The sequence below is a fragment of the Scomber scombrus genome, chromosome 21 (assembly GCF_963691925.1).
Source record: "Scomber scombrus chromosome 21, fScoSco1.1, whole genome shotgun sequence".
In the NCBI taxonomy this organism is placed as follows: domain Eukaryota; kingdom Metazoa; phylum Chordata; class Actinopteri; order Scombriformes; family Scombridae; genus Scomber; species Scomber scombrus.
In genome coordinates this window covers 9,402,496-9,414,499 of record NC_084990.1, presented here as the reverse complement: position 1 = coordinate 9,414,499, position 12,004 = coordinate 9,402,496, and the positions used below count along the sequence as shown (strand labels likewise).

The window sequence follows — 12,004 nt, the reverse complement described above, 5'->3', positions numbered from 1 at the left end:
TAGCTTAAATCACCACTTTTAGCACACTGGTTATTGATTCTGACCTTTGTTTTTTTTCCTCCTTTCTCTAGCTGTTGAATCTGTGCGAGGCAGAAGACGCTGCTCTGATGAAGCTGCCGTGCTACAAGAGCCTCCCCTCCCTGGTTCCCCTCCGCATCGCCGCTCTCAGTGAGTAGGCCCAGTTTGACTCAATTTTGGTTCCTCTTCATGTTATTACTTTGCAATTGGTGCTTCTTTGTCTTTTCATTGCAAATCATTATGAATGACGAGGAAAACCTGCTATAATACGAATAATAATCCTCGACTTTGTGTCTGGGGAAGATGAATTTGACAGATTTTATTATAATCTAATGGTGTTAAAATTACTCTCCTGTTATAGCAGGGACTGTCTCGATTATTATTTTTCACCGCTTTGTCACTTTCTTTGCTTTAGCGCTGAGTGAATTGAATTAGTAACAAGCCCACGGAAATCTGAAATGGTGTTAAAATAATGTCAAGCCCTTGAATTTTTTTTAGTTGATTTTCTCTTTCTTGTTAGAAACGAATGGTTCAATGTTATTAATTAATTCTTTTCTCCTTCTCAGATGCCCTAGCAGCCTGTAACTACTTGCCTCAGTCTAGAGAAAAGATCATTGCCGCCCTGTTCAAAGCTCTCAACTCCACCAACAACGAACTGCAGGAAGCAGGAGAGGCGTGCATGAGGAAGGTCGGTGCAACACATCCAATCCTTTTATTTCTGGGGCTTTTGTTTCTCACTTAAGCCCCCCCCCCCCCCCAAAAATCACTGCTCCAGCATGGGACATGAAAATTAGTTTCCATTATATAGGAGGTCTGCTACACCTTCATTTTCTGAATTTAAATCTTATCCTAACATCTTTACGCTGGCTGCCAAATTGTTTTAGAATTGATTTCAAGATGTTATTGACTACTTTTAGCGCTGAGGACTATCAGTTTGAGCAAAGACACAACCCCCCACGTCTCACATCTGTGACCTTTCTACACCTGGATTAAACACTGTGCCCTTTAGATACGAAGCAATCTATACAGGATCCGACTGGTGGATTTGGTGGCATTCTTTAGATCTTTTCTATCATCTCATTTTCTACACCTCCATATGGCATCCCGTTCTATCACCTGTTTTACCTTCACCTCTTTATCTATTTGTCCTTTTCATATTTATATGATCTATTTCATTTGTATTTTTATTTTATTTTGAAGGTATAGTTCTGTTTCCTCAGTCTTTTCTATCTCTGTCATGTCATTTGCCATCTTAGAAGTCCTTTATTAATTCTTCCCCCTCATCCCATTTCCCCACTCAGTTATCTTCATACGGACGTCCCTCTGCTTTATCACACTCTCCATGAACCAGCCCTGCCTCTATTCATCAAAGTATCCATACCGTCTTAGCCTCTATCCGTCCACCCCAAGCTCTTTGTCCCTTTTTCCCCTCCATTTCTGCGTCCTCATTTTCTTTCTTTACCACTGTCACTCCTTCTCACTATCCTGAGATTTTTTTTTATTTTTTATGTGTGTGTGTGCCTGCTCCCTCCATTCTTTCATCTCTGCCCTGCTAGCACTAATGAGCGTTGCCATGGCCCGATCGATACAGGATGGAGTGTTTGTTCTCAGCGCTGAGAGGAAAATGAATGTGGCTGCCATGCATCATTCCCCTCCCCTCCTGTGTGAGGGGAGCGGGGTGTGCGTCATCAGTGTTTGGTGTTGGCATGTGTGCTTATTTACTACTGGCCAATGCCCTCATTTGAGTGGCCTTACTTCCTTAATGGAGACAGAAGGGGTAGCGAGCAGTTCACGGGGGGCCAGAGAATCTGACAAGGCCAGGTCTAATGTACACTGAAAATGATTTGGGGAAAGTAAATGAAATGATTTGTTTTCAAAGCCTTGGGTTGTAATAAGACCTGGTTCCAATGTGAATAATACTTTGAAGCTATAATAGATTTTGATTTTTTAAATATAAGTTTGTCAACATCAGTGCAAAGCAGATATGAGTTATGATGACAACATAACATCTAAAATTGACAACCTACACTCAATATTTGAACTATCTTATTTATTTAAAACTATTAAGTATACGACGCGTTATAAAACGCGTATTGAAATTGTAAATGACTCTTGTGTTCTTTCGTAGTTTCTGGAAGGCGCTACCATTGAGGTGGACCAGATCCACACTCACATGCGCCCCCTACTGATGATGCTGGGTGACTACCGCAGCCTGACGCTCAATGTGGTGAACCGCCTCACCTCGGTCACGCGTCTTTTCCCCAACTCCTTCAACGACAAGTTCTGCGACCAGATGATGGTGAGTAATATATTATATGTATTTTATTATTTGCAAAGTTTGAATATTCTACAGATTAATCAGTAAGCGAGAAGGCAGTTTCTCTTTGTAATGGTCAATTATTAGATAGTATAAAGCATTTTTGTTAAACAGCAATTAACAGTTGTTTAAGTGATATTATCATAATTAAAACTAACAAGACTATGGCTCAAGAGCTGCATTGTTACAACATATCAGTGTTGTTTCTGTGGCGTATGGTAAGTATTTAAATTGGTATGCCAACAGCAAATAAGTAATTATTGTCTGCATACTCATCTGTATAATGGTTTCACAAGGGAACAAAGCTTTGCAGCAGAGATTTTGTTTATTTGTTGCGAATTTGAATAATTCTTTCTGTCTTAGTTGGTGCCTTGTTCACACACACACAAACTACACCCATGCACACACTCTCAATCTTTTCTCTTTGTCTCTCCTAGCAACACCTGAGGAAGTGGATGGAGGTGGTTGTAATAACACACAAGGGAGGCCAGCGGAGTGATGGCAGTGTGAGTATATACACACACAGACAGACACACATACACACACACACACACACACACACACACACACACACACACACACACACACACACACACACACACACACACACACACACCCTACAGCTCTAAGAAATGTGATGCAGATGTGAAGCTTCATTCATAACATGTAGATGTGTTTTTGTTTCTTTCATTTACCTCAGTTGAACTCCTCCTGCTTGAATTCAGTACAGAAGGATGCAATACATTAAGAGCAGGTCAATACAGCTGTCCACTGATATTTTTCTCATTCAGTTGATCCGTCCTTCCTCAACCAAACAGGGCTCACCGAGGGGGTCGAAAAATAGCTTCTTATACACACAAAGCCGTAGTCACATATAGTCAACACATTCTCAATGTGGCCTCCTCCCAGATGAGTAGTGAGTGGCCATATTACAATCAATGATTAATTAGGCGCCAGGCAGGCGGTGGTGGGCCCAGTGCTGCGTCTCCTCATTATCTCCCCGACAGATAACCTTTTGAAGGCAGAGAAAAGGTGAGAGAGAAACGGTTGGGGGGAAAAAAAACAGCTGCCTCTCTCTTGCAGAAATGAAGCCAATTTTTTCCCCCCCTTCCCTTCTCTTTATGAGAGTTCATCCTATCCCATCTCAAAACGGTGCACTTAATTAGATGTAAATTGGCCCTTTGTCTCTCCTTCCCCTCCCAACTCCTGGTCTTTGTGCCTGTTGACAGCAAGGCTAGCAGTGACAATAAAGCCAGGGTCACGGGGTCAAAGACTGATAAAACTGGAGGAAGACCGAGCAGGATGTCCTGAAACATGAAGGCATGAAAGAAGCTTTATATGTAGAGTAGGGAATGAGGGAACATACAGCCACACACAAACAAAATGCACACATTCTACTCTGTTGACTCTTATCATTGTCTCCCGTTCCGGCACAGCCTGCGTTGGAGGGCGTTGAGGTGAGATGTGGCCTGGTGTCTCACCCTCTTTTGGTGACTCTCTGTCAGTGATTGAAACTTAGTTGAACCAATGTCATGCTGGTAAAATTGAACCAATGTCGAGGTAGTGGTGCTGGTTGAGTAGCCCTGTATTTCTGTGTCTGTGTGTTTTGTGTAAGTCCTCTGAAATGTAACTGTCATCTCAGCCTCGCTCTAACCTCACATTTTGACTGTTTAGAGATGTCCAATCCCCCCCCCCCCCCCCCCCCTAACTGTGATTTAGCACCTCCAAGATACATATATGGTTTCTAGAAATAATCATGCATACTGTCCTTTTTATCTGTGTGTACCCTGTGCGCTTGTAATCAAAGAACTCAGGCGAGTTGAAGTTACCTACCTAATGAACGCAGGCCGCAGTTGTTTTGACTAAAATTCATCCTAGTCTTTTCACAGTTGCTGTCCATCAAGACTGTCAGTCAGAAATTATGTCTGTGGCTAGCACTTTTAATCTTTCCAAGACTTTTCACTCACTCCCCTCCTCCCCTCTGCTCTCTTTCTTTGACTTTTTCTCTAGGAGATGAAGATCTGTTCCGCCATCATTAACCTATTCCACCTGATACCAGCTGCACCGCAGACTCTGGTCAAACCTCTGCTGGAAGTGGTCATGAAGACAGAGAGGGCCATGCTCATAGAGGTAAGACACAAACTCCTCCCCTGTTGAACTGGATAGTGCGGTAATGATTGGGAAAAGGCAAAGCTATGGATGATATAAATCCTACTTTAAAAAAAAAAATATATATATATATATGTATATATATATATATATATATATATATATATTTTTATTTTTTTATTTTTTTTTAATTAGTTCTCTCACGGAAAATGTGTTTGGTGTTTTTGTGGTTTATTATTGCAGTTTTCCTGTAGTGAGAAAAAATAAATCCTTTAGGAGAGTTTGACCTCAATTGATTTGTACAATGGAAAAAGATGAGGAAATTGGCGTTAAGTGTTATGCAAGTTATGCCTTAAAGTATATTACCGCTTGGTCATTGGGATTGTATTGTGAAAATGGAGAATCAATTTACAATAAATCCTCATTACTTTATAATCTAATGATATTAAGGTAAGAGCTTCCTAATCCTATTTGATGTACGTCTGATGATAATGTAAATGGCACATTACGCTGTGCTATTTACAACGGAGTGATAGAATCTTAATCTTCATTTGCTTTCAAAAAATCATTCCACTTTCCATCTTTTGTCATATTTTTCCTCCCCCCCCTTGCTTTATCTCCTTTCCTTCCACGCTACTATGTCTCTCACTCATCCTTCTTGTTCCAGGCCGGCAGTCCATTCAGAGAGCCTTTGATCAAGTTCCTGACACGTCACCCATCTCAGACGGTGGAACTGTTTATGATGGAGGCTACGCTGAACGACCCCCAGTGGAGCCGCATGTTCATGGTCAGACACTGGGAGCTTTAAGTAGCTTTTCCTCTAGTCTTCTCAAAGACACATTTGCCATTAAAACAGCAGTTTGCTTTTTTTGCTGCCTCGGTAATAGACCATAATCAGGGATATATGATGTCTTTCGAGGCTCAGCGGTCCTGTTAACACTACATTAAGACGGATCACACCGAGTACAAATCCCCAATTTTCTATATTATGTTTCTTTAAATGTATTGTTACAGTTTTTGATCCAATACAATAGATATAATTATCTCTAGCCTCTTGTAATTTCGGTGTTGTAGTTACAGTGTATGTATGCTTTCATATACAGAGTTTTCTGAAACACAAAGATGCCAAGCCACTAAGAGACGTGCTGGCCTCCAATCCCAATCGCTTCGTTCCACTGCTGGTTCCTGCTGGCACTGCAGCAACTGTCCGACCTGGATCTCCCTCCACCACCACAGCCAGACTGGACCTGCAGTTTCAGGCGATTAAGGTATACACGCTGTCATTTTAGTTCTACCCAACACACACTTTTACATTTAAGGGTGATGTGGTACTTCATCTTAATCTGAATACTGTTTAACTCTTCCTTCATCCTGTCTGCTCAGATCATCAGCATCATAGTGAAGAATGATGAAGGTTGGCTGGCAGGGCAGCACTCTCTGGTGAGCCAGCTAAGGAGGGTCTGGGTCAGTGAGGCCTTCCAAGAGAGGCATCGTAAAGACAACATGGCTGCCACCAACTGGAAGGAGCCCAAGCTGCTGGCCTTCTGTCTGCTTAGTTACTGCAAGTAAGTACTCTCGTTCAGATCGTAGCAGGGTTGACATTTTCATAAATGTTGTACAAAGTTATCATGTGACCTGAAAATGGCCATTTGAACACAATGTCAGTAGAAATTATAACATGAGGACTTAAGTTACCCTTTGAGTACTGTTTTCAAGATATTACCTTGTGTAAGGACTTGAGCTAATAATGTTATTTAAAAAAAAGTTAGTGCAGTTTCTAACTTTAACTTAACTTAATGACATTCCGATCACAAATGACCTTTTCACCCCACTTCTCTGCCTGAGCACCGAGAAAGTAACACACTTGGTGCACTAGACATTCGGAAAATGTTTATTTCAGACCCTGCAATTAACCCCCAACCACTCAAGCTGATGGTTTAGAGTGTATGCAGTAGGCGATATGAAGGGAGAGTCCCATCCCCCTTGTTAGGAAAATGACCAAAATCCATCACCCTCCACCCCTTCTTCATCCATCAGAGAGAGTGCAGGGGCAGAAGGGTTGTTTAGTTGAATACGTTAGTCTAGTCTGCCTGAGTCATTGATCCTTTATTTGACTGAGGTTTGTGCAAGTTAGAATATATGGACCTGACCATGGCTCTGAAATACCAGTAGGCTAACTGTGCTATTGATAAATCCATGGTGCTGTCCATGGTGCTGAAGTAGGAGACAGATTTGTAGTTGCTCCTTTTTTCCTCATTCCCACCCTCCTGTCAGGTTCTTCTTGGATATATAATATTCTCTCAACTATATGTTATACATACTCAATTCGACACTATATTTAAACCTATATACTCTATAGAGTGGTGCTAACTTAATGATGAATAACTGGGCGTTTCAACCTTTTTTCATTGTGAAAGTAACCAATAATTGTGAACCTGTAATGACCAATTATCTGTCTTATTTGAATGGTCTGTTGTATGGTGTTATTACATTACACATATATTTAACTGTGCATTGAGCTTAATGACTTTGTCTTCTCAAAAGGCGCAACTACTCAGAGATCGAGCTGCTGTTCCAGCTGCTGCGAGCCTTCACTGGTCGCTTCTTATGCAACATGACCTTCCTGAAGGAGTACATGGAAGAGGAAATACCCAGGAACTACTCCATCGCCCAGAAACGAGCCCTGTTCTTCCGCTTCGTCGAGTTCAATGACCCACACTTCAACGATGAGCTCAAAGCAAAGGTATGTACACACAATCAGAGCAGGAACGTTAATGGATGCCTGCATGCCACAAGGAGCTGAAATTCTGCCAATGGCTTACACAATCGTGTCAACCATCTTTTTAGAATTAACATTCAGGTGATGGTTTGTTATATAACCTCAGCCTGAACAATTCACACTGTGAAGCAAGATAATTTATGAAAGGAAGGATTGAATGAAATTTAATTGAAGGATAAGCTTGTGTTTTTGTACTTTGTGTAACATGTTTGACTAAAGCTAAATGAAATGTATCAGTGGTGGTATAAGGATTCTGTGGCATTGCTGGTGTGCTTCCTGCACATGGGGTATTACTCATTTTTGTTTGATGATGCCTGCTAAAAAAGATATTTGAGTTAATACACTATTGTAAAACTGGGGCATGTTTTAGGGTTTTTGCATTGTATGGAAGAATAGATTTCTTGATTGTCCATAAGCTTAAAAAACTTTTTTGATGAGATTTTCTAGCCATATCCCCTGCCCCACACTCTATAATACACTATATATCATATTGCATAAATTCTTGGAGCGTCACCTCAGCTTACTTACTCTGCTCCCTCAATATGGGGAATGCGGGCATTTAGGGACCTGATCTGTGTGACTTTTATGCTTGGTGTGTTTTGTACCAGAAGTTCTTTGATAGAGTCAGGAAGGTCATTTTGTCTGGTTCTAGACCCTCAGAGGCTCACAGATGAATGCGTCTGTCCTCTCTACCTGACCTGCTGCTCCAAGCATTACAATCACTCGGGCTGCTTTTTAATTAAGCTCACGCTCCCACACACATGCACTCACACGTACACACACACACACACACACACACACACACACACACACACACACACACACACACACACACACACACACACAGACAGACAGACATACACATATTTTGAACAGCTGTAACAGGCACACAACCTGGCACAGAGGAGCAACAGTACTGCTGTTAAGTACAAACGGGTCAGTGGGGAAGGCCTGCCCTGGCACACCATAGCACACAACCAAATGGCTGTGTGGGAAGAGCACACAGCTGTACACACACACACACACACACACACACACACACACACAATACATGCATAGGATATACTGTATATATTTTTTTAGTTACTGTTTATCCATCTTAAAGTTGTTAATGTTCATATTATAACAACATAGCATATAAATATAATGTTTTATATTCATGAAAAAGTTGGCAAGGGCACTCAGACCCCAAATCGAAGGACATACACTCTGTGTTTATGATGCTGCTCACTCCACCCTGCCCTTTCTGCTCATGTTCACTTTGCATTGTGTCAGTGGCATTTGGAGGGAAAAAATGAGGCAAAATAAAGACAGGGGAGAGAGTTCAGCCAACTCACTGTGCTGTTTCTTTCCCAGCTGAAATGCTGCGTTATTATTTTTTAGCTGTTCAGTCTCTTAGCTAGCAGAGCCGCAACACCCCCCACCCCCCTCAACATAATTTTGCTCATATTGTTGTTTTCCTCTTAATTGTCGTCCTCTGGTGCGCAGCAGATGCTAGCTGTGTGCGTGTTGGGCAGAGAGACACACAGGAAGAGAGTGAGAGAATGAGTATGTGTGTTACCTCCACTGACATTTAAATAATTGCCTTTAGTATTTTCCAAGAGGCATAATATCAAAGGGAGGTGTGTGTGTGTGTGTTCTCAGTACGGCTGGGTGTTGGATGGAGGCAAAGTTTCTTGTGTAGCATCATAGGGGTCTGGAAAAATATTTCACTTGGTGCGAGACACGGGATGCATCTCAAGTCTCTTGAATGTATTCACGTTGCCTTCACTTGCATCCTTTCCTCGTGTCTGAAGATGCATGGAGTGACACAAGGAAATATATTTTAGAGAAATGAGAAGTCCTTTCCTCTGAAGAATCACTTGAAGCTCCATTTCTGATCATCAGGCGTCAGTTGGCTTTAATAGCTGTAGAAACTTTAATGGAGTTTGCATCTTGCCACATGTGCACTACATTAGTACTAGTGAAGGTGCACAGTTAACAGTGTCAGAGCAGCAGTGTTTTCCTCTCTGTAGCCCATTACTTGTTTAACAACACCTGCACGTGAATCAAAGCCTGCATCATGTATTTCTACTGTTTACTGTGTCCTGCTCTGAGGCACATGAACCATTTCGACTGGCAGAATATAGTTCTATTATTTATTCATGATCCGGGTCCGTATTTATTGATATTCTGATTATTATTTCATAACCCAGAATATGATTAGGGTGTCTTTTGAAAACTGGAAATGATCTATTAGGCTAAATGTTTCAGGGAAAATGGATATTATGCGACTCATAACAAACCCGGCACTCAGGCAGTTTGAGTCTCACATGTGACTGAATGGAAATGATGATAAATAATGGAAGATATAAACGTGTTTAAAATGTGTTTCTTTCTGACAGGCCAACTCTACATTGCTTTAATTTGATCCACAATAAAAGTTAACAGAGAAATAACAGATCATGAACAAATACTTTTTAATACATGAAACAAATTGTTTATGGTTCTTATGTTGATGAGACCGACAAATAACACTGATTTTTAACTAGATGGAAAATCAGAAAACAAAATGTGAAGCCTGATCAGCTGCATTGTCCAATCAATAACTGATATCCAATGAGGGGGGTGTTGGCTGGTAAAAGACTTCTGTGAAAGTTGTTCTCATGTCTTCTCACTCATGGTTCCTCAGAGATCTCTCCTCGCAGAGCAGAAATAAGAGACGGTCTTGAGACAGTCTTCATAATGTTGAACCAGAACAACTTATGGTTCAAGCAAGGTAGATACAAATGAGAGATGTGAGATGTACCCACACAGAGGAGTGTGTAAGTGAGAGGAGAAAGAGAGAGAGAGACTGTGTGGAACAGCATGTAATGAATCATCTGTGATGGCACAGACTGAACTCATGCTGCTCCTGTATAGTTTCTTTTGTTTTATTCAGTTATTACAGGAAAAAAACACTTTTTGTGCTGCTTTTTTTCAAAAGTGAGCAACTATTCATCGCATAGATTTCAAGCAGGCAAGCAAACAAACAAACTCGTGGATAAAATTTATGAAGCACAGTGCGTCTGTTTTTATATTCGGAGTGCTTTTTTTGTTCTGAGCCTGACGTACACTGTAGCTGAATTTACTATCAAGCTGAATGTGTCTACATGCTGTGCTAGTATCAATCCTAAGTGAGAATTGAAATCAAAATGCAGTGTTAAGTTGTATCAAGTTACGGTGTTTTGTCAGTTTCTGTACCTGTTATATGCATGTCTGAGCATAGATAGATAGATGAATGAATAGATAGATAAATAGATTGAACAAGAGGAATCCAAATTTACAAGTGAAGACATTTCCCTCCAAGTAACTAACAACAGTGTGTGTGTGTGTGTGTGTGTGTGTGTGTGTGTGTGTGTGTGTGTGTGTGTGTGTGTGTGTGTGTGTGTGTGTGTGTGTGTGTGTGTGTGTGTGTGTGTGTGTGTGTGTGTGTGTGTGTGTGTGTGTGTGTGTGTGTGTGTGTGTGTGTGTGTGTGTGTGTGTGTGGTACATACACAGATAGATACACATCTGAACTGTAAATCACTTGTCCTGTGCTCTGTGCAGGACATCTTATTCTGATACAGCAAATGAGATCTTGCATAAAGCGATAAAGTTACGATCTATCAGATGGTCACGCTAAGCTTGATAGCATCCAGCTACACAACACAAGAGCAGCTAATGTCAGTCACCACCCTAGATAGCCAATTAGCTGATCAGCGGCAGCACATTAAACAGCATGTTAACATACCTGAATATGTCACCTCAGTCACCTCACCTAGATGGTGGTTTGGTCACGGCTCTTCAAAATCTCCGTTAGCGACACACTGTTTGTTCATGACTTGTTGTTTCTTCATTCTGTACAATGTCACACTGGTAGCATGCTAGCTAATGTCAATGAAACAAACCCCTGGCATGCCCCCCTCAGCTGGCTGAGACAAAAAGTAGCATTTCTCTGACTGTTTTACATACATTTAAAACACTAACATTATTTTTGACTTCAGAGAGGGATGATTAAATGTGTTTCAGCTGGATGTTGAAATCAATTTAGCTTACATTGATTATGTGAAGTTTGAGGTAGAAATGTGCAAGTACCATATGTATACAGTGAACTATACATACCGTTTTATTACCTTTATTACTGAATATGAATGTGTGCAGAACAACCACAGCACAGAGAACCAGACTGCTCCTGTCTGTTGAGCTCTGACTACTCTGGCCATGATTTTCTGTCTTAACATTACTTGTCCGTTAGCCACCCACTGGAGCGCAGCTGGCGTTCGGGTGTTTAGTCGCAACGTTCAGCGAGACGCAGAGCTGCATTATATGTGTGTAGAGCAGCAGTCAGCACTAGTAGTCTGAGCCGACACATTTCTCTGCCTTTTAAAAAAAAAAAAGAATTTAACTGTTAACATCCAGCAGATAACACCTACTACAAAGATTTTCCATACCAGAAATCAATTAATCAATCACATCAAGAAGAATTAATAAAATGTTTAAAATATGAATTGGTGCATATAAAATTCACAAGTTTATGATTAGTGGATGCTATTTCTTATGAGTCCAACAACAACATAAGACCACTATTGAATAAAATCCAAGGTGATAATGATTATTGTGATAGTACTATTTATCGTGATATTTTTAGCTACAATAATCATGGTTCGATAGTAGAAAATATAATAGCAGCTATAGTTTGAGGTTTTCTCAGACTGAAATAAGATCTTGCAGCCTTTCATCTAACCATGTGTAAAACTAATCCACTGACAAAAAGGTTAAGA

At 40.8% G+C, this 12,004-nt stretch overlaps 1 protein-coding gene across 1 annotated transcript in view; it reads left to right on the top strand.

Annotated features, from left to right (window-relative positions):
• The window catches only part of trrap (transformation/transcription domain-associated protein), a gene marked incomplete in the record, with an annotated part of 78,311 nt that overhangs the window by 15,673 nt on the left and 50,634 nt on the right, over window positions 1-12,004 (top strand). The window contains 10 exon segments of the mRNA XM_062442377.1: window positions 72-168; window positions 585-706; window positions 2,147-2,317; window positions 2,773-2,847; window positions 3,727-3,792; window positions 4,346-4,465; window positions 5,112-5,231; window positions 5,548-5,712; window positions 5,828-6,009; window positions 6,989-7,168. Coding sequence (XP_062298361.1) covers window positions 72-168; window positions 585-706; window positions 2,147-2,317; window positions 2,773-2,847; window positions 3,727-3,792; window positions 4,346-4,465; window positions 5,112-5,231; window positions 5,548-5,712; window positions 5,828-6,009; window positions 6,989-7,168 — 1,298 coding nt within the window.